Raw genomic sequence first — 25,460 nt, 5'->3', positions numbered from 1 at the left:
TGTTAATCACAAGTGTGGGGAACAAAATCTCATGATCACTTCCACCATACGAGTTATTGTGTCGCAAAGAGCTAGTTCATAAACTACCCTTACAGCAAGGTCGAGAAGAACTTGGTATCGAAAAACAGCATTGAAAAATTGAAAACTATAAAATAAATGACAATGTTGTGTTATTTCATTGTATATATATATATATATATATATATATATATATATATATATATATATATATATATATTGATAGATAGACAGAGATAGATAGACAGAGATATAAATATAAATATATTTTGCAATCATCAGATGTATATCTATATGAATATGTGTGTCTTGTCAATATTTATATATCGAAATATGTCGATTGATCGAGTATTATAGAGGTACATTAGTTTGTCCAAATAATTTATCACATTTTACGTTCAAATATATACAAACATATTATTTGCTCCTGTTTCCTTCACGTTTCTTCTTTGGTACTACAGTTTGTTATCCGTATGAGCGTTGGCTTACTTGGCAGTCATCCATAAGCCGTTGTCGAACACGTATAACACAATTGCAGTTGGGAGCAACTACGTTTTGCACCGCAGACATTTGCGATAGGTTATTCCTAACAGTACAGTCTGTCCTAAACATTGCGGTATCCACATAACATACGATATTAACCCCGAGGCGGGATATCTCTGACACGAACTCAGTTCGACGGAATCCAGATAGCTTAAACATGTCTGCTTTGAATCTTATATTTTGTCACAGCAGCACCTTAGGTCGCCAAATGACAGGTTATTGCCTTATATGGTGGGCAAGCTTCCCTAAATCCCCTGACCGTACTAAAGTTTTTTCATCTCAGACTTCGCTTGACGAACGGGATACACAGTTTTTCAAAAGTGGTGTTCTTGCAAACTCAGCTGAAATAAATCCAGAAACAAGACTTTAGAAATGGGGAAAATATTTATACACTCCGTGCTATGCCAATATTACATTTTCTGTTATATACATTATCGCTAATAAACTTATCGAAGTTGATTGACATGAGGCCTGGTGTACGTCACATGTCTTAGACGAAATGGGTGTGTTCCCATGGCGCTTGCCCAGCCTGTCGTGTTTCGCGTCAGTGGCGAGAAATGACGCGAGATTGTGGCGTGAGACTCACCTCTTGGAGTGACGGGTATGATGAATAGCCGTACATGCTGGAGACCGGTCTTGTCCTTTGCAACTGTGGAAGGGCAAACAGAAAAAGTAATGAAAACTCCGCTGCGTGTATCTTCAGGTGTATTTTTCTGGCGTGATTGGTTTCTTGTTTTCATGAAATCGTGTCAAATACCAGGTATTATTGTTGACCACTGATTTAAGCCCTGACTAGCATAAGGGGATTTTTTCCAACCACATCTTTGCGTTTTGCAAACAACCCATAGTGTTTGCAAGGCTAACATTTTCTATTTAAACATATTTCAAGGAGAACAATAACAAAATTTACTTGTTTGAGAGAACAGAACTAATAAGAATGTGCATGCATCATCGTAATCAAACGTAACAACTATTTCAGAATATCTTTGAAATGTGTTGGAAATGTAAGTAGGATGACAGGTCAGGCGTATTTCCAAGGATAGACGTTGTAAAAATATTGAACAAACTATTAGCCGATAACCTTTCCTTTAAACAAAAGTTAAGGACGCAATCAAAACATCAGATATCTGCCACATGACACTTTCCCATTTGTACAGTATAATGGACCGACGGCCTTGTATGCTGGACAAATCCCACGCAAAGAATTTCTGAAGCCAAAATTACATGCATCAGTATGGCCGACATGAATTTAAATAAGTCTTTGCGTTCAAATTTGGTTGTGTAGTCAAGACTTTTCAAAGTCGTTGTCAAAGATGCAAACTACTAAAAAGGTTACAAAAAATGCAGTTCGCGTGTACTTGTAAATAGCTCGTCATTAAACATCACCCCACGCGACGTTTTCACGATTTAGGCTGTTCTCGCAGAAATCAGTTGAACTGTAGAACAGTTAATGCAAGCACGGTCCCTCCACAATTTTGTGAAGGGACCGTGATGCAAGCTTCAAAATGACCACGAAGGGTGCACTACACTAGATGAAATACGTTTGGTATTTTCGAATTATATATTTTCAATAAAATGTTAAATATTTAAAGTTAGGCAGGGATGGCTTCCATTTTATTAAAATCTTCAGTTCTAGCAAGCGGACATACTACAACGTTCCCATCGCAAACAAATAGCTTACACGTTCTTACATCAATAAACTCTGGTTCATCATGATCACCAGCAACAAACTCCACTTCACCATGACCGTTGTAACCAGCATTGTCGTGATCAGGCCCAAAGTCTCGTTTCCGCCTTTCCGTTGTTCCGAAAGGGTAATATTGCCTCCAGTCATCGGCTTCTGCGGCACTCTTTTGCTGATTTTCTTTCTTCCTCGACCTCGACCGAGTATTTTCGTTATAGGCCACCTGTTGTGAGTTCCTTTTGTTGCTCCTTGAAGTTTTGCGCTCGCTCTTTGACCTTTGTGTTCGCGGTTTGGTCGGCTTCTTCGTCGGCGATATTCGGACACCCTCGGATTTCCACGCAGAATCGTACGCGAGTTTCCAGGGATCGTTCCAGTCTTCCTTCAAGTAGCGCACCCCGTTGCCCATCCAGGCGTCTTCAATTGAACGAGTGTCATAGTTACTGGCGCTGTCAGACGTCGATGATGCCACTTCGTTGTCGAGGTATTGGAATGTATTGTTTATGTAAGCTGACAACGCGCCCTCTGATCCAGATCTTTGACGGTACCTGAGGACACAGGTGGGAAAAGTCACATACAACAATAACTGACAGGAAACTATTAAACATTAAATCTGCACGCCCCAATTAAACGGCCGCGGCATATGGTCGTCAGATGCAGCAAAACTGGGTGTAACAAATTGTTACAAGGTCCAATTTAAAACCACTTTACAAATCAGAACAGCTGAAATATATTTGTGCAAGTCGCTGATTTTAAAAAATGTCGTCTGAAACATCTCCGATCGTGTATCTGATTATATTTCGTATTAGAACTCGGTGAGCGGAAACTTTGGCGAACTCTATACAAGAGAGTCTGCATATAGTGCGCACCTTTAGCTTTGTTAGGCGGTATTGTGTTTACTCTACCCGAGCATTTACAATCAAACGAACATAAACACCCAAGAAGATTTCAAAAAATTGCTCAGACTTCTGCCAAGTCTCAGAAACGCCCTGAGTGTCTGTGTTCCCAAAGGTGAGATGCAAGAACATCGCCTCTTCTCAATCCAGACTGGCTCTTTGTGGTGAGAATAAAGCCCCCCCCCCCTCCTCTCAAAAAAACTTTCGAAGCTTATGTCACGCTGGCTAACTCCAATAATGCAATTGGCTGTTCTCCCTCTCAGTAAAATATAGGGAAGGCCATTAGTAGCTTTAACTCATAAAAGTTTATTGGAATAATATGTTTTGTATATGCACTTTTGGATTGGGAACATGGAGCACTTTGAAGTATGCGACTTTGTTTTTTTGAACTATTTCAACTCAATTAATTTGTACGTAACTTGCCAATATCTCATTTCGGCTCTGATCTTAGAAAGTATTTACGATCTTTCCATAAATACTATTTGCATGCAATGTATTGGATATTGATGCGAAGTCAAGTTAATTAATGCCGAAAATGATGACATAGGTAGATTTATGAGGGAGAAATCAGCATTCATTCGCATGTATGGTTCCTACAGGACGTTCTCAAAGCTACTGGAGAAATTACCAGTACACTGCGGGATTACAGTGTATACGGGCTAATGTTAAGATAGTGACGGACAACTGGCAAAGGTAGCTAAAGCGGATAGTCTCAGATATATCTTCAATGGCAGTTAATACTTTTGCTTGAGCGTCGCGTAACCAGCGCATTTTCACTTGCCTGGATTTCCGACTCACCTTTTCATTTCTTCTTCCCTTTTAGGCCTCCGCGGTTTCTTTGCATCTCTCCTCTTTTTAGCAAACATCACGAGCAGTAGCAAAACAAAAATGACAACAGCGGCTGCGCATAAAGATACGACCAAGATGACCGTACTCTTGTATAACAGAGTTTGACACTGAGCCCCTATGTACGCCCGATCATCATCAGAAACACACCTGGCAAGAGAAGATAATAATGTTAGAGTAATGTCAATTAATTGACGACAAGAAGGTCATTGTCACCAATTATGTAAAATCCCAGCCAATAGCCTTAAAGCTCAATTTATGATTCTATTAATTTATTTTCCAATATTATATTTGATATATGTGTAAAACACTGTTACAGAGGCCATTCAGTTTGACGTCAACTTTGCTATTATTATGCGATACCTACACTTGTGACCTTTCGCCTAGTGGCCAATAAGTCAAGAAATCATAAACAAAACCATAAAATGATAATAGTATTGGCGTAGCAATGTGAGAGGGTTTGATCAAGCATGATATCCATATGTACAGGGGATGATATGACGAGTTTGCATAACACTTGTGTGCATATAACCACTGTACAGATTGTATATAGAAGGTGTCTCTACGAGCACAGGCACAAAGGGACAACGCCTGGCAGTATGTAACACCCATGCTTAAGAAACGAACGGTGTTACCGTTGAAGACTTTGAGCAGCTACTCTGTTTCTATATCCCGACGTCCCTCTCGCTAGCTATTCCGCGAAGGGAGACGGTAAGCAGTAATAATAATTTTTCCAACTTCTTCCTAAATTTGCGAGACTGGAGCGAGAAAGTGACGCTTTCTCGCAATTGGTAGGAATCTCTTGTCATTCTCACAGTTGAGCAGTGAGAAATGCACTCCTTGGTGAGATAATAGATTCTCTGCGGTAAGAATCCATTATCTCACCAAGGAATTTCGCACTGCTCAACGGTGAGAATCTTTGAATTCTCACCGGTAGCAGTGAGAATGACAGGAGATTCTCACCAATTGCTAGAAAACGTCACTTTCTCGCTTCAGTCTCACAATTTTTTCCTATAGTGATGCCGAACGTTCAGTTTATCAAATCGGTTGGTATCTTAGTAATTGGAAAGCGATGTACTGGCTTTGCATACCCGAATACACTGTACACAATATGTAATGATGTTGTTTGCAACTGAATTTTAGTACGGACCAGAATTCAACCTTGGACAACTGTCAACACTGTATACTTTATAAAATGGATTGTGTTGGCAAAACTAATACTTTGTATTTCACTACACTTTAGGTAGAGGAAAATGTATTGGTTTGCTTTCCAAACCGATGGTAATAGAAATGCTATCATCTATCGTTTTCTTTGATAGGGTTGAAATTCTTGAGCACAGTGTGATGATCGCAAAGTCGGCAAGTGCGTCGACTTTGCAGAGATTGAAGGAGTGAACACGTCTTGTATGACGATACGACGAACGAAAAACTGTCTGTGTACTCGGCATTTAAGGTAGAAAGCTTCGAAATTGAAAGACTTAAACTTTTGCCCAAACCCTGTTCAAGGAAACTTTCGGCCATTCTTTTGACAAAGCAAGAGTAAAAATTGAAATCAGAGGTCAGCGTGAAATCTTCACACGAGGGAAACAAAATGCCTAATGTTTACCGATATTTGAAAATCAAAATGGCTGCCATCCCGGTGTTAACTCCATGGGGAAAATTAAATTTTCGATTTTTACAAAAGTAAGCTTGTGAACATTTCATTTACTCAAAGAGCTTCCTAAGTCAAGCGAGACTTGAAATGTGAGAGTCCGAATACCTGTCCTCGACGCGCATTCTACCTTAAATAGTCTGAAATGTAGCCGGTCATTTGTGGCTCAAATACAACAATATCGCCAATCCTTGTGCTGATAAAACTTAAGAAGAAACAGCAACTTAGTTACTTGAGATTACCACTACCTGACGTGTCATGCTTTCACGTGATGCTGTGTAAACCATCTATGTTGTATTCATTGAAATAAATAGATGCATTGTTCCTGCCCAAAATGTGCGACTATCGTGGCACCAATGTTTTTGTTTGTTTGTTTGTTTGTTTGTTTGTTTGTTTGTTGTTGTTTGTTTGGGTTTTTTGTTTGTTTTTTGAATCCTTCACTGCAGATTCACCACATTTCTTCAGGGTGGACATTTTAATGGCAAAAGGCTATACAGAGCCACAAAAGGACCGGACAGATTCCAGATTAGCTCTGAAGGCAAGTTAAAGAACGTACCTGCAGGTCACTTCTGTGCCGGAGTGTTCGCATATTCCGTCATTCAGACAATAGCCGTGTTTGCACTTTGATTGACACACGCAACCATCTCCCGTTTCCACTTTTTCTCTGTCACTTCCGCATACTGCATTCGCACACCAATCGACTGGATCGGCTGAAAAATTTACAATGATGGTTAATGTTGATAATTAGTAATGTTTACTTTTTGATATATTGGAAGAAAACTACGTTAAGCAGCCGCATTCACTTTTCCTCATTCCTGCCTATTCGCTTCATATATGATAAATTTTGGTCTGCAGAACGATATTTCTCCCTTTTAATCGCAGCTTTTGACACCATCAACTGCATTTTGACGATTTGGACAAGGTGAGGTATCTGGCTGTTAAATCATACTTTGGATGACTAGTGATCTACTCCATGAGAAATGTCTTTCGTTATTCCTCGGCCCGCTTGATCTTTCTTTCACTGATAATCAAAACAGTCAAGTATTCATGCTCGCAAAATTGGGGAAAGGGGGAGAACTCTAATAATTATCTCAGAAATCTCGAGCTATGATCTGTGTCCCGTTCTGAGTCATGTGTCTGTGTTTGTGTGACAGCTAATGTCTCTCTTCTCATCTCTGTATTTCCTACTTTGTCAGTTAATTCCGCCCTTTTGATACTAATTTGCATAATTCATGAGTAAGGTGAATAAATTATGAGTCATTTGGCTGTGACAGGTGCTGATAGAATACAAATATTTCTACCTCCGCAGGTTGTGGTGTCATCTGTACACGGCTCTTTCGTCACGGTGAAGCTGTCGCTGAGGGTTCCATTTTTGATCTCTTCGCTTATCCCCGTGCTGTTGTAGATCTGATCGGCCTCGAGTTGCGCTATGTCACTGGTCGCGTCGTACACGACATCGTAGTCGACAACAACGTTGCGTGCAAGGGGTACGATGACGTCGCGTGCCGCTCTCCCACTTGCGGCCGGGGCATTCCTGAAATAACACATGTACACATAAAACTCGGAATTTCACCAGAAGTCTGTGTTGAAACAGGCAAGCCTGTTGACAAAGAATGTGCCACGTACTTGTGTTTTGCAGTTGTTTGGTATGCCAATTATAGAGCAAATATTGAAAAAGATATTTGCATTTCCCGCCCTATATACCACTATATACCAACACATATAAATCATGAAAATGCCTTATGTTGGATATTTCTAACGAATAACAGGAAACATCCCATTGTTAGTATTGAAAACGGGCCTTTTCGTATTCTTTATGAAGGGCTCATTTTTGAAGGGAAGTATAGCGATTTTTTGAGAATTTACGGTTCAAATGATCAAGTCAGCGACTTGAAATACTTAGCGAACAGTTTCAGTCTTCCCCGAGTCCGCACGTCAGACATCAGAAATGAATGACGAAATGCGTCAGAGTACACAGTGACAAAGATCCATGTTCTTCAATATTTTAAGGTCGTCACTATCAAAATCACCACGACGAGATAAATTATTGCAGTGCAGCTCATGCAGAGTTAGTATCAATATGCCCTGGCATTATGTGACGTACTTCTGCCATCCCCTTGCGAACGCGCACAACCACATCGAAGAGTAGATATCGATATCATCTTAAGACATAACGCGACCGTCAAGGGCGACTTACTTACCAATTCGTCGACGTGACTGAACAACCAAGAAACGAATCGTCATCCGGGTTATACTTGGGGCATATCTGCAGAAAATAAATTGCATGAGCACAGTCATTTTCCACTGTGTTTGCGGCTACATGCATAGTCCAACTGTACACTCAACGTGATTTTTTAAAGGCAGGGGGAGCCTATAAATACCCCCTATCTCCCTGGGGATTCATAATCCAACATGAGTGGCACATGGTAACAACGTCAACGAATGCTCCCGAAAATCTGGATCTTTCAACAACCATGGTGTAAATTAAAGCACTGTTCCAACATATTACGTTTTGTGAATACTTGTGGCATCACCCTGTTGGCGAAATTCTCTCATTTTTTCCATTTTAAGTTGATTTTTTATGCCAAAACTGCTTCGATGCTGTGTTCGAAGCGTCCAAACAAACAATAGATGAAAGCATTCAAACAGCTGCCAATCACGAGGGGGTGCGGAAAGGTGCAAACGATCAAACATTTGTTGTGTACATCGGATCGATTACGATGTCAACAATGAATAAACGATTCTTACTACTGAACGAAAAAACTTGACCAACGGTTACTGAACACGCGCCTCAATGAATTCAGACACAAACGGACTACTTCATGGTTTCAAGCAGATTGCCTCTCCCTTTTTGTTTGTTGATATGTGTACCTGTAGGCCTATGAATGGGTGATGTGTGTGTTGACCTGCAGTACGATATTTTACGATAGATCGCTTTTGGAAGTATGTTGTGGCCTAGCCCTGCGTACGACGACGTGTATTCCCGGCGTTATAAGGCCTCCCACCACAGCTCTGCTGATTACCATGGACAAAACCGGCAACATGCGGATCCAATTTGGACGGAGCACGAAAAACTACTTTCTAACTGTTTTCGGCCGAAATCAACTCGATTCCGATCTACATGTATGCAGCCTACCCAAACCACTCAACCGCTCACAGACTGCGAAAAAAATGCTCTCGTGACGTCCAAAACCGTTGTTTGCTCGCGATGCACGGTCAATTGCTCATGCAGTGGACGGGCATTGTATACGTTCATGCCACGATTACATGTATACAGGTGCCCATGAGCTTCATTATTTCCTGTCGGGTCGGGGCGATGAAACTAAATCGTGATTGATTCATCTCTGTCGGATTTGACCAAAAAGAGACACTTGCCATAGATTATAGCATCAAATGTTGACCGTTCAGACTGAAACATGATAAAAGGTCTGAAGATCGCCGTGATCGGTGATGTCTTTCTTCTCTATACGTTTTTCTGAGCTAGCTTTTTACTAATTGTTCGAGTATTAGCTGACGTTTTTTTGAAAACTTAATCAATTTTTCTTCCTCAACCAGGGCACAACATTACCTTTTTTACATTCATGGTAACCTAGGATGAATTAAATCGCAGATTAATAGACTCTTATGTTCTTCCTCGATTGTCTGTGACTGATTTTGCTATCCCAATATAGATATTGCGTTCGCACTCGGGTGTCTTGAAACTTACGTCATTCACTGAAATAGTTTTCGGACAAACTCAAGAAATTCGACAACTACTAACGAATAGTCGGCAAAATTTACAGAGATAAGCAATAATAATTATGGTCATTTACCGTCTTTTTCACCATTTTTGCCGTCTTTAGCTAAGCGGACTCGTTTGACGGAAGCAGTATATACTGTATATACGATCTGAGTTCCCATATTTTTACCCTACCGTACGAGTGTAGTATTCGAATGAGTGAGATCATAATCTTACGCTGTTCCGAGTGGTCTGGAGATTTTTTAATATACATGTACAATAAATTGACCTTATCAAAAGTACTCTGTTTTACATTGCTTGGATATTGATATTTTTTCCATACGTTTTGACTGTTGATTTGAAGTCTTTTGATTCTCCATTGGCAGCAGCACATGTACGGTTACAACTGTCATGTGATGATCAGAGTGTGTTTGTAAAGTTGTCGAGAAGTTGTTCAGAAGAAAAATCATTTGTATTTAGAGGCTTCAGTTCGGGATTTTTCAAGATAAACAAATCATTATACATTTCCTACGTCTTTGAAACGGGGATTACGGTAATGTGATGAATGTGATGAAAATTTTGTGAACGTCTTTGCAATGCGTTCCCACGATGAGTGTGAACTGATTCTTTGTTAGTAAAAATCGTCAGAAATGGTCCAGTGACCGTGATAAAATAAACACAGATGCAAAACCATTGCGAGGAAGATAGTAAGAAATTCACATTGCAATATTTGCTGTCGTATTTCTCAGCAGGAATAATAAGTTTTTACACGTTGTGTATAAGAACAGCAAGCAGGTGTTCGGCGGTCAATTGCTTCTATCATGATCTTGATCGCAGCTATTTGGCGAGAAGACAGCGGGTACTTATAATCTCCCACAATTATTGATATCATGTCTTTGTGTTAAAAATTTTCGATTGGAGGCAGCTCAAATCAACAGCCGTGATATATTCGAAATCGTGTTCTCACTGGACACCGAACTGCCTGCTATCAACAGTACGTTATTTACCATCGGCGGTAACACATTGGTCGTAATCTTGTCTAATTCTGCCCCGACGTTTATGCCGTCCAGAAATTTCAAAGCTAGATTTTTTCACCCTGACATATAATACAGCGACCTTGCACACTAAGGATCATTCCACTGTTTCTGTCGTGGTTTGTTGGTTTTTTAATTTGCTCCGTGGCCCCGGTAAGATTTTTTCAATACGATACACAGTTTGAAATTTTTTCAAGGTAAATTTAGTATATTCCCAGTTTGTGGGGTAAAGTTTTCTGGAGTAAAAGCTTGAGTTGACGCTGATAGAGTAGACGTCGAGCCCGGCACAGCTGACTGGGACCCGGTCGGTTTAGGGTCGTTTAGTCCAGAAACCTGCAGCAGAGTTCTGTATGATCACCATTCGACATTTGGGTGATTTTTTGGTCAAAGTAATGCAGTAACAATGTACGCCAGATTCTTTGTGTTGTTTTTGTCACCGTCATACGCGTATACGGACGGTTTTCGATTAAAAACTGTAAAAAAATCCAGTGCTCGTAAATGCGTGCAAAATTTATTCAGTGACTGTTTACGCAGCAGTCGTAAATACGACTAGGATTTACCACCACGTAACAACTGTAAACACCCCATCAACAGTCCATACAAAAATTTTGTGCTGAATCGAGGGAGATAACAATTGCGGTAGAAAAGGTCAGTCCATCATCCGTCAAAGTTGTTGATCGGAAAAATCTTCACTGAGCGCCAACTACATGAGTGGCTGTTATAGTTGTACACGTAGTTCTGTGGGCTTTCCACTGTCCGTTGTTACGAGCTATGTTCAAAGTGCGTCCAGCTACGAATATTTTCATGTACTGAGTTACAGACATCGGTGAAGTACCGGGTACATCGATTTTGTTCAAAACCACTGCCTGTTTGTTCCTCGTGTTGTTTTTTTGTGTCCCTAACGTCGGCTGGCTCTATGTGCGTACAAACATAGCAGTCGGGATTAAGATTTCCTGGATAAATAGATTTATTCCGCCTCTGACGCAAAGATACACACTGTTTTACATGTGCCACTCCTAGGCCCTGGGATCGATTTCCATAGCTTAAATAATCAAGTGATTGCGTCTATCGCCATGACGAATTAACGTTATCATATCATTACTTACACACTTGTTACAATTGTAGCATCAATGTATAGAGAAACTGGTCTTCTGGAAAAAATACACAGCTTTAGCGCCATGCTTGACATACTTTCCTTCAAAGATTTGGTATATTTTTCAGAGTCAAGAAAAAATATTAAAACATTGCTCAAAAAATTAAGTACGTTATTCACAAATAGAGTAACTAGGTTACATAATTACACGGGCTTCATCGGCTCTGTTTTGATGTCATGCTCTAGTCTAATATGTGCTTTATGGTTAAAGGGACGAAGTCGGCCATTTTTTCATGAAATTTGTTTGATACGAGATACTATTTATATTGTTTGACATGTTGAAAGATATTGAATGAATGGGTGACCATGCGTGTATTCGACCCAGTTTTGAGACACAATACATGAAACAAACGCGAAAATGAATTAATGGTCATGACCATTACTTCATTTTCGCGATGGTTTCATTTAATTTGTCTAAAACCGGGGTTGAATATATACAGGGTCACCCATTCATTCAATATACTTCAACATATCAAACAATATAAACAGTATCTCGTATCAAACAAAATTCATGAAAAAATGGCCGACTATGTCCCTTTAAGATTAGCAATTTATTGTAGGCAGTGCTTTTTTATGCCTGTTAAGTATTTATATTTTGATGATAACGGCGTGAACTTCCCCCGTCTCCGTTCTGTTGCCATGCTTGAGAACGAATTTAACCAGCTGAGTGGCCGCTGGATATAAATGCAGTGTGCTTTGCCCATCGATAGTTCCAAGTGTTGCATTCACTGTGGCTAGAATGTTCTTGTCAAAACAATGTAGCAATAATAAACTCGTAAGGGGCCTTATTTCAAAACTCTATAAATGTATTCGCTTCAGTAAAAAGGAAGATGGTGCTCAAAGTTACCACTACCGACTTACCGTCAATTCAAAATCTTCAATAAACTCGTTCTCAGATTCAATAGAAGTCTGGACTTCCATGTCATACTTGTAGGTTTTCTCGGGAGGTTCCTCGTCTAGTGAATAAAATATCACATGTTTGTATGGTTCAGCGATCAAAAAATTTCAACGCAATTAAGAAATATTCGAAGGAATAATTATTCCATATTGCAGTATTCCTTTAAGATAGTCGCACAAGGACACACTTTGGGAATGAACATCAAAGTAGTTAGCGCCTCGAAATTAAAAGGCTTATACTTTCGGTCAAACTTATCGTAAGGAAACTTTAACCCATTTCATTTCTAGATAAAACATATAAATGAGGGGGTCAAAAGGCAAAATTTGGAACTACAGAAACAGTTACCGAATGTTTAGCTACTCTTAAAATTCAAAATGACTGCCACTTCTGTGTTAAGGGGCGTTGCACCAAACACAGCATATTTTGCTAAACAATCACTTTTTTGTAAATATTCATTCAATTTTAATGAATTTGTTCACCCAAGATTAAAATACCGGTTAGGTTCACCTTTTGGCTTGTCAAGCAGTTGTAAGTGACGTGATAAAGAAGTGTTAATTTATGCAAATGTATGCAAATCACCCGATTTCCTGGCTTCTTTCCTCTCCCAATTTCAAGATTTCCAAAGAATTTAACTCCACTCTGGGCTGGGTCAAATTTTCTGAAATTTTCACATTATATTTTTTGAATGCTATATAAAAAACGACAATTTTGTTTGGCAATAAAGTTCTTACATTTTGAATAAGAGGCATTTTAATTTTGCAAATCATGATTTTCATCACCTTTTTTAGTGCCAGTCTTTCAAACCATGGCATTTTAAAATGATGATAGATAATGCAGAATAAAATAGTCGTTTTTTTCTACATATACTCTTCTTTCAAGTGAAGTATTACGTTTCAGAAAATAGCGTCATGTTTTTGACTAAAATTAATTTTATCATTAATACCAAACTGGAGGTTTTTTGCCCAAAGTATACACCCACTTCATCCTTCGAGTAAATTACTGCTACCATACTAAACTTTAGAGTCTCTGCTTTTTGAAAATATATAATATGAGGGGGTTTCCTTGTCATCTTTGATGAGAAATATTGCTTGAAAAAACTGTATTGGCAACACGCAGCTCCACCTTAAGTCTGTAGCAGAAAAAGGAATTTTCAATATCCTAAAACTAAGCTGCTAAAAACTTCAGTTATTCAATGAGCTTCAAACTTAGCCCCGATAATGGTAATCCAAAAATATATTGTAAAAATTTGAGTCTGAATATTTGGAACTCAGACATGTCGCTAAGATGCATTTTCACCCACCAAACACCACGAACAAGACTCAAAGTTGCCGTTTCTGTAGGCAAAGTGAAACAAGAAAAATATTTACTATATTTTCCTTTGTAGGTAAATATTACGAAAATATTACCAGGACATTATTGTAGGAGCCTTTTAATTAATCTGAGAACTCAAACATTCACCCATACCCGATCAGTACGTCTTTTGTAGACAAGAAATATGACATAATTCTTTTAAATCCCAAAGTAGCCGCCTTGATAAGAAGCTGAGGAAGTGTTTGGGAGAGCTTTGAGACCTTCATGCTTTCGTTATTGACAAACGAGTCCTGCAAATGTCATGTTTTCATCATTACGATATTTTGCCATAAAAAGAACCCACACTGACCTGGTAGACTTTTGGTACTTGTATGTCGATCTGAAATGCTTTTCACTAAGATTTATATATTTGTAGCATATTAAACATACAGCGCGAATCTACTTCATTGACAAAAAAGCATAACTTACACGAAGGCACATCATCCTCAGGAAGAGGTCCGATAACATTTGCAAAAGTTGTCGCTTCCTTGGTTGTTTGCCTGGTCGTCACTACTTGGTGGGTTGTCGTCTCTGCCGCTGTTGACATCATCGAAGAAAAAACCTGCGTAGTCGATTCAGCGGAAGTTGTCTGATCTGTTGTACTTGGCATCTCAGTTGTCTGATCTATGGTACTTTGCATCTCGGTTGTCACATCTGTGGTACTTGGCATGTCAGTTGTCACATCTGTAGTACTTGGCATCTCAGTTGTCTGATCTGTTGTACTTGGCATCTCAGTCGTCACATCTGTAGTACTCGGCATCTCCGTTGTCTGATCTGTTGTACTTGGCATCTCAGTTGTCTGATCTGTGGTACTCGGCATCTCTGTTGTCACATCCGTGGTACTTGGCATCTCACTTGTCACATCTGTGGTACTTGGCATCTCACTTGTCACATCTGTGGTACTCGGCAACTCACTGGTCTGCTGTGTTGTACTTAGCATCTCAGTCGTCACTTCTGTGGTACTTTGCATCAAAGTTGTCTGATCTGTTGTACTTGGCATCTCAGTTGTCACATCTGTTGTACTTGGCATCTCAGTTGTCACATCTGTGGTACTTGGCATCTCAGTTGTCTGATCTGTTGTACTTGGCATCTCAGTTGTCACATCTGTGGTACTTGACATCTCAGTTGTCTGATCTGTGGTACTTGGCATCTCAGTTGTCACATCTGTGGTACTTGGCATCTCCGTTGTCTGATCTGTTGTACTTGGCATGTCAGTTGTCACATCTGTGATACTTGACATCTCAGTTGTCTGATCTGTAGTACTTGGCATCTCAGTCGTCACATCTGTGGTACCTTGCATCTCAGTTGTCTGATCTGTTGTACTTTGCATTTCAGTTGTCACATCTGTGGTACTTGGTATCTCAGTTGTCACATCTGTGGTACTTGGCATCTCAGTTGTCACATCTGTGGTACTTGGCATCTCCGTTGTCTGATCTGTAGTACTCGGCATGTCAGTTGTCACATCAGTGGTACTTGGCATCTCCGTTGTCTGATCTGTTGTACTTGGCATCTCAGTTGTCACATCAGTAGTACTTGGCATCTCAGTTGTCATATCTGTGGTACTTGGCATCTCAGTTGTCTGATCTGTTGTACTTTGCATTTCAGTTGTCACATCTGTGATACTTGACATCTCAGTTGTCTGATCTGTAGTACTTGGCATCTCAGTCGTCACATCTGTTGTACCTTGCATCTCAGTTGTCTCATCTGTTGTACTTTGCATTTCAGTTGTCTCATCTGTGGTACTTGAGATCTCAGTTGTCACATCTGTGGTACTTGGCATCTCCGTTGTCTGATCTGTGGTACTTGACATCTCAGTTGTCTGATCTGTGGTACTTGGCATCTCCGTTGTCTGATCTGTTGTACTTTCCATTTCAGTTGTCACATCTGTGGTACTTGATATCTCAGTTGTCACATCTGTGGTACTTGGCATCTCCGTTGTCTGATCTGTTGTACTTTCCATTTCAGTTGTCACATCTGTGGTACTTGACATCTCAGTTGTCTGATCTGTGGTACTTGGCATCTCAGTTGTCTGATCTGTTGTACTTGGCATCTCAGTTGTCTGATCTGTAGTACTTGGCATCTCAGTTGTCTGATCTGTAGTACTTGGCATCTCAGTTGTCTGATCTGTGGTACTTGACATCTCAGTTGTCACATCTGTGGTACTTGGCATCTCAGTTGTCTGACCTGTAGTACTCGGCATGTCAGTTGTCACATCTGTAGTACTCGGCATCTCAGTTGTCTGATCTGTTGTACTTGGCATCTCAGTCGTCACATCTGTAGTACTCGGCATCTCCGTTGTCTGATCTGTTGTACTTGGCATCTCAGTTGTCTGATCTGTGGTACTCGGCATGTCTGTTGTCACATCCGTGGTACTTGGCATCTCACTTGACATATCTGTGGTACTTGGCATCTCACTTGACACATCTGTGGTACTCGGCAACTCACTGGTCTGCTGTGTTGTACTTAGCATCTCAGTCGTCACTTCTGTGGTACTTTGCATCAAAGTTGTCTGATCTGTTGTACTTGGCATCTCAGTTGTAACATCAGTAGTACTTGGCATCTCAGTTGTCACATCTGTGGTACTTGGCATCTCAGTTGTCTGATCTGTTGTACTTGGCATGACAGTTGTCACATCTGTGATACTTGACATCTCAGTTGTCTGATCTGTAGTACTTGGCATCTCAGTCGTCACATCTGTGGTACTTGGCATCTCAGTTGTCTGATCTGTTGTACTTTGCATTTCAGTTGTCACATCTGTGGTACTTGATATCTCAGTTGTCACATCTGTGGTACTTGGCATCTCAGTTGTCACATCTGCGGTACTTGGCATCTCAGTTGTCTGATCTGTTGTACTTGGCATGACAGTTGTCACATCTGTGATACTTGACATCTCAGTTGTCTGATCTGTGGTACTTGGCATCTCAGTCGTCACATCTGTGGTACCTTGCATCTCAGTTGTATGATCTGTTGTACTTTGCATTTCAGTTGTCACATCTGTGGTACTTGATATCTCAGTTGTCTGATCTGTAGTACTCGTCATGTCAGTTGTCACATCTGTGGTACTTGGCATCTCCGTTGTCTGATCTGTAGTACTCGGCATGTCAGTTGTCACATCAGTGGTACTTGGCATCTCCGTTGTCTGATCTGTTGTACTTGGCATCTCAGTTGTCACATCAGTAGTACTTGGCATCTCAGTTGTCATATCTGTGGTACTTGGCATCTCAGTTGTCTGATCTGTTGTACTTGGCATTTCAGTTGTCACATCTGTGATACTTGACATCTCAGTTGTCTGATCTGTAGTACTTGGCATCTCAGTCGTCACATCTGTGGTACCTTGCATCTCAGTTGTATGATCTGTTGTACTTTGCATTTCAGTTGTCACATCTGTGGTACTTGACATCTCAGTTGTCACATCTGTGGTACTTGGCATCTCCGTTGTCTGATCTGCGGTACTTGACATCTCAGTTGTCCGATCTGTGGTACTTGACATCTCCGATGTCTGATCTGTTGTACTTTCCATTTCAGTTGTCACATCTGTGGTACTTGATATCTCAGTTGTCTGATCTGTGGTACTTGGCATCTCCGTTGTCTGATCTGTTGTACTTTCCATTTCAGTTGTCACATCTGTGGTACTTGACATCTCAGTTGTCTGATCTGTGGTACTTGGCATCTCAGTTGTCTGACCGGTAGTACTTGGCATCTCAGTTGTCTGATCTGTAGTACTCGGCATCTCAGTTGTCTGATCGGTAGTACTTGGCATGCCAGTTGTCTGATCTGTAGTACTCGGCATATCAGTTGTCACATCTGTGGTACTTGGCATCTGAGTTGTCTGATCTGTAGTACTTGGCATTTCAGTTGTCACATCTGTGGTACTTGGCATCTCAGTTGTCTGATCTGTGGTACTCGGCATGTCAGTTGTCTGATCTGTAGTACTTGGCATCTCAGTTGTCACATCTGTGGTACTTGGCATCTCAGTTGTCTGATCTGTTGTACTTGACATCTCAGTTGTCACATCTGTAGTACTTGGCATCTCAGTTGTCTGATCTGTAGTACTTGGCATCTCAGTTGTCACATCTGTGGTACTCGGCATCTCAGTTGTCTGATCTGTAGTACTCGGCATCTCAGTTGTCTGATCTGTGGTACTTGACATCTCAGTTGTCTGATCTGTAGTACTCGGCATCTCAGTTGTCTGATCTGTTGTACTTGGCATCTCAGTTGTCTGATCTGTAGTACTTGGCATCTCAGTTGTCACATCTGTAGTACTCGGCATCACAGTTGTCTGATCTGTAGTACTCGGCATCTCAGTTGTCTGATCTGTGGTACTTGGCATCTCAGTCGTCACATCTGTAGTACTTGGCATCTCAGTTGTCACATCTGTAGTACTTGGCATCTCAGTTGTCTGATCTGTGGTACTTGGCATCTCAGTTGTCACATCTGTGGTACTTGGCATCTCAGTTGTCACATCTGTTGTACTTGGCATGTCAGTCGTCACATCTGTAGTACTTGGCATGTCAGTCATCACATCTGTAGTACTTGGCATGTCAGTCGTCACAGCTGTGGTACTTGGAATCTCAGTTGTCACATCTGTGGTACTTGGCATCTCAGTTGTCTGATCTGTAGTACTCGGCATGTCAGTTGTCACATCTGTAGTACTTGGCATCTCCGTTGTCTGATCTGTAGTACTTGACATCTCAGTTGTCACATCTGTAGTACTTGGCATCTCAGTTGTCTGACCGGTAGTACTTGGCATCTCAGTTGTCAGATCTGTGGTACTCGGCATCTCAGTTGTCTGATCGGTAGTACTTGGCATGCCAGTTGTCTGATCTGTAGTACTCGGCATCTCAGTTGTCTGATCTGTGGTACTCGGCATGTCAGTTGTCACATCTGTGGTACTTGGCATCTCAGTTGTCTGATCTGTGGTACTCGGCATCTCAGTTGTCTGATCTGTTGTACTTGGCATCTCAGTTGTCACATCTGTTGTACTTGGCATCTCCGTTGTCTGATCTGTTGAACTTGACATCTCAGTTGTCACATCTGTAGTACTCGGCATCTCAGTTGTCTGATCTGTAGTACTTGGCATCTCAGTTGTCACATCTGTGGTACTCGGCATCACAGTTGTCTGATCTGTAGTACTCGGCATCTCAGTTGTCTGATCTGTGGTACTTGACATCTCAGTTGTCTGATCTGTAGTACTCGGCATCTCAGTTGTCACATCTGTGGTACTTTGGCATCTCAGTTGTCTGATCTGTGGTACTCGGCATCTCAGTTGTCTGATCTGTGGTACTTGGCATCTCAGTTGTCACATCTGTTGTACTCGGCATTTCAGTTGTCACATCTGTTGTACTTGGCATCTCCGTTGTCTGATCTGTTGTACTTGACATCTCAGTTGTCACATCTGTAGTACTCGGCATCTCAGTTGTCTGATCTGTAGTACTTGGCATCTCAGTTGTCACATCTGTGGTACTCGGCATCTCAGTTGTCTGATCTGTAGTACTTGGCATCTCAGTTGTCTGATCTGTAGTACTCGGCATCTCAGTTGTCTGATCTGTGGTACTTGGCATCTCAGTTGTCTGATCTGTAGTACTTGGCATCTCAGTTGTCACATCTGTAGTACTCGGCATCTCAGTTGTCTGATCTGTAGTACTTGGCATCTCAGTTGTCTGATCTGTTGTACTTGGCATCTCAGTTGTCACATCTGTGGTACTCGGCATCTCAGTTGTCTGATCTGTAGTACTTGGCATGTCAGTTGTCACATCTGTAGTACTTGGCATCTCAGTTGTCTGATCTGTTGTACTTGGCATCTCAGTTGTCACATCTGTGGTACTTGGCATCTCAGTTGTCACATCTGTAGTACTCGGCATCTCAGTTGTCTGATCTGTGGTACTTGGCATCTCAGTTGTCACATCTGTTGTACTTGGCATGTCAGTCGTCACATCTGTAGTACTCGGCATCTCAGTTGTCACATCTGTGCTACTTGGCATTTCAGTTGTCACATCTGTAGTATTTGGCATGTCAGTCGTCACATCTGTGGTACTTGGAATCTCAGTTGTCCCATCTGTGGTACTTGGCTTTTCAGTTGTCTGATATGTTGTACTTTGCGTCTCAGTTGTCACTTCTGTTGTACTTGGCATACCAGTTGTCACACCTGTAGTACTTTGCCTCTCAGTTGTCACATCTGTGGTACTTGGCATCTCAGTTGTCACATCTGTTGTACTTGGCATCTCAGTTGTCACATCTGTAGTACTTTGCATCTCAGTTGTCACATCTGTTGTACTTGGCATGTCAGTTGTCACATCTGAAGTACTTGGCATCTCTGTTGCTTCTGCGGTAGTTTGTGTATCACTAGTTGTGACCGTATAATCTTCGATGTTGTTTGCTCCGTTGTTTCTGGATAAAAGGGAAATGGAAGTGAATCTTTGTACATACTCGTAGACTTAAGTCAAAGATCGTTTGGTTTCATATATATGCGAAGTCGGTTATGAATATGCAACTGTTTCATATAAAATATTTGTTCTATAGATTCGAATCGCTTTGCATGTGACTTTATGTAGAATTATTGAGGTGGTTTGGCCATATTCTTCAAAGGAGAGCATGTCGTGGTCTTCGTGAAAAGATTTTTCCTCATAGGAATTAGCATTAATGTTCTGAGATTGGACGATTTAAAGGAATTCTCTTGACTTAGAGTGTCGATGCTATATCGTTGAAGAACAGCTCGCAATTTAGCCTATTCAGTCGAAACTTCATTTGTAAAAGAGAGCAGGAAATCTATAGCGTTAAGTTGCATTCCTTATGGTCGACATGATGATTATTTTCATGAACATATCATTGTATGGGGTTAACATCTATACATTAAGCCAATGCCACAGACAAGAATTAGGAACCATGGGTAATTTAGTGCAAGGTTTCCATTCACGAAATAGAGGTTGTCACATTTCATGTCTACTTCAAATCTGCTGCTCTGTATACCGACTAAAAACCGACAACAAGGGTCAGTTTCTTATAAAATGCGTTCTTAGTGTTGACAAATTAATTAAAGATCATTTATCAGCTTTATCTTCAAGCAAACTGACCTACTTGATAACAATTGCAATGGAAAACAGAGGGCTAACAAGTATTCAATGTCAACAAGGACTAATGCAAGAACCAGGGATTTGGTGCTGCCCCTTTAAGGTAGAGACTAACGTAATTCTGAAACTGTTTTGATACATCAACTATAAGTGCTTACTTCTTTTACGCTTTTAAAACTTTAACTTATCATTTCGGATTAACGAGTGAGTAAACAAACATTAAGGAGATACAAGTGAACAAGAGAAAACATATAATTACAACCATTCTCCAAAATTCAACATGTCTTGAAGCACATGTTTGAAAATTATAAACAGCATTTTTTGACAGTGCCTCAACTGTCAATATAAGAAAACGACGCGGAACAGGATAATATCGACTATTTATTTTGTACTGAAAAGTGCGCAAGAGCCCGTGGTATCGCATAAGTTTTATCGGAGTGGCCATTGTCCGTTTGACAGCGATGAAATCGCACAATTTTCCGGGTAGGCTTTGGTCAATATTATCCGACCAGGTTACAAATACAATGGGTAAGTCGGGATTGTGTAAGCTCTTAGAATAGATGGACCTATATATATCATGGGGCTCATAGTGATTTTATGGTCTCTGTAACATATTTGTGTCGGATAGGAAACGCTGGAGACTAACTGAGCAATCGTGTGAAAACTTCTAGTTGGGAGACAAACCTGACGGAATTATATATTTATACATCGTATGAGCGCTGTTCGAGAATAATTCTACGAACTTTTGTATTTTAGTTCTCTCTTTTGGTGGATTTATTTTCGTACTGTAAAATTTCGCCAATACTTCCCTTTGTAATCAACATTTTTACACACCTTGCGATGTCGTCAAAAATAGGGTAAAGGTTTACAGCCGAGAAGGGATATTTTCTGGCTTCGACATTGCCCATACCATTAGTTTAAATTATAATTGTGATCATAAACGCCTTTTGTTTCTAAAATTAAATTTACTTGATCCTTGGTTAAGACCGGTGATCATATGGCCTGTTGTCATTCATCGCTACACAGGCCAGACACAATCTACCAATCTGCAAGCCACTTACCGAGCGCTCCTGTGCCTGCACATGACAAGATTACCAGAACTACGCAAAGCGGTGTCCAATTGTGCCACATCATATCGGGAGGACTCTTCAGAATCATCTTCAAAACTCTGCGATCCGAGTCCTACTAAGAAGATGGTTTTAAGCCGGAGTTGCTAGCCGCAGTGTGACGGCGTACTTAATCATCAGCCACTCCCGGTCATCGGTTAAATGCCGGTAAACGTCTACCCTCCTTAAAAGTAAACCAAACTGAGCACTCGTACACAGTAATCGTGGCATCGGTGAGTGTTTAATATTTGAACAAGCCAACACGTGTCGTTGATTCGGCAGTTCCGTTAATGTGTAACCATCCACAAATAAGGCTCAGCTGATCTTGCATTTATACAGGTACCACATTTTAGCAATGACATTGCCGTAGAGTAGGACTACATTGACAAGTAGACGCTGGCAAATAGAACTTCCAAGCAGAGCAGAGACACAGGGAAGCAAAGTGGGTTAGGGAGACATACAACATCACGTACAAATTCGATGCAGATTTATATGAGCAAAGCGTTGATGATTTGATGATTTTTGGACGAAGAACACCAGCAAACTGGGGTGTTTACTGCCGGAGGAGGGAAATTATATATACCGGGGAGGGGAATACAGACGTACCAGTATTGGCAATAGAGCACTGAGAGCATGGCGAAGTACGCAAAGTTTTGATTGATCAAACTTGAACTTGCTGGTATTAAATAAACTACTTTACGATTTGTCACTCAAACGTTAGGAAGAGCCCAAATAACAAATGATTATGGTGCATTTAATAAAATATGTATTTTAATCCCTGATACTGTCAGTGGCAGCCGACAAAGCTATTCGTGCAAAAAAGCTGTTAAGCGATTTCTTTACGGGCGGGTACAATTTTTCCGTGTAAGCGGGCGAGGAACAGGTAGCAATTTTTTTTCTCGTCAGCAAGCGCAGAGATTGCATTGTGCTGCGCAGTAAGCAACTTGAAAAAGGCCCGATGGGCAGGCAGGGAGTATGACTTGGTTGTTTTCGGGTTTGCCGATAGGCAGGGAAAGTGTGTATGGTTAAGAGATTGTGTGGGAACAATTGTTGTGGGGAGAGGGCAGTCAGGAAAGAGGAAGCCGGGGAGGCAAGAAGGGGAAAGGGGAAGACGAACAGATGTATTTTCCCTTCAAAATTTTAATTTTGCTCAAAATACGTCAGCATAGCATATTGGTAGGAAACATCGGGTGGTTGGCTGCCCCTTGTACTGCAATGAACGAATTTAAAGTAGGACAACTGTCAACATTAAGGCTGTCCGTGTCATATAGCTGTCATATTTCGCATGAAATACGTGGTAATTCCGCCGGGAGTTGTTCCCGTATACAGGGGCACGTAACCGTTGCCCAGTGACGTCGTCATGGACGTAAAATGTCATACGCCACAAGGTTGTCGATATGACATCAGACTAAACCCTGCAGACAATGGCAGCATAAATAACGAATGTCAACTACGAAAATAACACCAAAAAAACTCAAGAAACAAACAAAACACGATCGGACTATTGTGCCGTGATTGGGCGTTGTCATCGCACACTTTGCTGCGTGGATGTTATCGTCATCATCGTACGCGTTAATTAATAATTCCGCAACGCAGACTTTGCAGGTGAAAAACAATATGAGCAAAAAAAATAGAAATAAGAACAAGCCAATAGTGAAACCAACAAACCATAATCACTTATCACATCCAAACATTTTTCAGTAATTTAATTTTCGTTATTGAGACAACGCCCAACATTCTAGTTTCGGAGGTAACAGAGCTGCGCATATATGTTCTGAAACAACTGCAATTCGCGCATCAAAGTCCCTGCCCTTGAATTTGCTCAATATGATCTATTCACTCAACTGGGCAAATCTGTATACTGCCGCCTGGCTCTTTAGAAATTTTCACCCCATCGAATGATTGACACTGAACAACTCATAAGGTGTGTAACCTATTCGCTTGTCTGTGACACTTCATTGACCGGCCGCAATCTCCTTATCGAAAAACAACACATTTGCACGGTGATTAACACCTTGGCAACACATACCAGGAGATGCGACCGTCAAAGATTGAAGACAGCAAACTGCACGGCGGTCACATCATGTGCACGTTTCTGTAGCCCCCGAAACGAATGCGGACACCTCCCGGAGAAAAGATATAAATAAAGCGCAAAACACAGCCGACGCTCCAACATTCGTTTGCAACTCAACTAACCACACAGTACGTACACACACTCTCTCACATGTCCAGAATGCAAGTTATCCCTCGATTATGTCTTAGGCAACTTTGCTTTCCTCAGATTATACGGGAAACGATCGCATGCAATGACGATTGCAAACAATTAAACATACGCAGAAAGATTGGATGGAGACTTGTAGAGTTACTAAAGCACATACTAGGCGGCAGGTTAAAATCAGGTTTATTTACAAAATAACAAAATACACAATGTAAATTCATTCTATACTCCTGTTATTCAATCAGAGATTGCCTTAATTTAAACATTTTGCGTATCTATTGTGTAACTTTTAATTCTATGACATATGATTATATAATCACAAATTGCGGTGAGTTATCTTTGGAACACGCAAGAAATACAGTACATCGTAAAGTGATATAAAATAATCGTAAATATCGTAAATATTATATAAACATATTGCAGAATGACGTTACAACGGTTTGGGAGTATTACAAGTATTTGAAACTCGTATTTCAATAGACACGTGATAAAAATATTTCTATTTCTCTTTTATTCCGTTTCTGTACATCAACGTTCGCAAAAAACGCAGAGCTAGTTTTAGATCGAGGTTGTTTCATTTGTGATAAAAACTAAACAAAACTATATGAAACCTTCATAGCGTTCGCCACACTTTTGCCGCGCTGACTCCCTAATTGTTGTGAGAAAGACAATTACCCTGTTCGAGTGCGCCACAAGCGGGCGAAAAGCCGGAAGACTTACACATAGACTCGGTGAAATGGTTAACGCGCTTATCTGCGTTTGGAGCATCCTAAGTGCTGTGTACACGATTTTTGGGACGGGGAATTCGTTAATCTGAACATTGGGTTTGACCGCCCTAGAATTTGATAATCGTAATCGAATGATGCTTGGAAACTTGCGGACGTAAAATCGATGCTGACATATACTCACAATATCGAAGGAACAAATTCATTGATACTTTACATTTTTAGAATTCAGCACGTGTTAAAGTTCCGTTACCGATATATTTGTTCGGTAACATTTAGTGTCTCTTTCATGTCCCGAATTTGCGAGCAAGTTTTGCAGATTATGAGATTCCTCTGATCCCAGCCCAAGTTCAAAAATTCAACAACCTTTCCAGTATGTGACTTACTTTTAATTCATACTGTCACGGGGTTGGGGTGAGCCAAGGAATAATGGGCAGAGAAGTTGGAGAAAAGGAGGGTAGAGTCAGCGCCAGGCAGCTCAAATTTCAATACGGGGGGGGGGACAGGTTTGTACGAAGTTCTTGAACTCGACCCTACTCACAGTGTTTCAAGGACT

General features: G+C 40.8%; 3 protein-coding genes across 3 annotated transcripts; all 3 read right to left on the bottom strand.

The window, feature by feature from the left end:
* Positions 1-217: 217 nt before the first annotated feature.
* On the bottom strand, positions 218-15,453 carry LOC139143861 (uncharacterized). Its single transcript, XM_070714443.1, has 9 exons — positions 14,218-15,453; positions 12,402-12,496; positions 7,837-7,901; positions 6,937-7,169; positions 6,192-6,345; positions 3,937-4,134; positions 2,253-2,790; positions 1,148-1,210; positions 218-902 (listed from the first exon to the last, which is right to left on the bottom strand). Exons 1-9 carry the CDS (start codon positions 15,446-15,448, stop codon positions 876-878), a joined length of 2,604 nt encoding a protein of 867 aa, XP_070570544.1. The 5' UTR covers positions 15,449-15,453; the 3' UTR covers positions 218-875.
* Positions 15,454-15,456: 3 nt separating this feature from the next.
* LOC139144425 (mucin-2-like) lies at positions 15,457-18,988 on the bottom strand. Its single transcript, XM_070715127.1, has 2 exons — positions 15,532-18,988; positions 15,457-15,500 (listed from the first exon to the last, which is right to left on the bottom strand). The coding sequence occupies exons 1-2, from the start codon at positions 18,986-18,988 to the stop codon at positions 15,457-15,459; spliced, it is 3,501 nt and encodes a 1,166-aa protein (XP_070571228.1).
* A 1-nt stretch (position 18,989) lies between these two features.
* Positions 18,990-22,184, bottom strand: LOC139144424 (salivary glue protein Sgs-3-like). The gene is made up of 2 exons (XM_070715126.1): positions 21,917-22,184; positions 18,990-20,175 (listed from the first exon to the last, which is right to left on the bottom strand). The coding sequence occupies exons 1-2, from the start codon at positions 21,937-21,939 to the stop codon at positions 18,990-18,992; spliced, it is 1,209 nt and encodes a 402-aa protein (XP_070571227.1). The 5' UTR covers positions 21,940-22,184.
* Positions 22,185-25,460: the final 3,276 nt, after the last annotated feature.

The sequence above is a fragment of the Ptychodera flava genome, chromosome 11 (genome assembly GCF_041260155.1).
Source record: "Ptychodera flava strain L36383 chromosome 11, AS_Pfla_20210202, whole genome shotgun sequence".
Taxonomy (NCBI): Eukaryota; Metazoa; Hemichordata; class Enteropneusta; family Ptychoderidae; genus Ptychodera; species Ptychodera flava.
The sequence above is the reverse complement of the archived record's forward strand: the minus strand, read 5'-3'. Positions and strand labels throughout refer to the sequence as shown.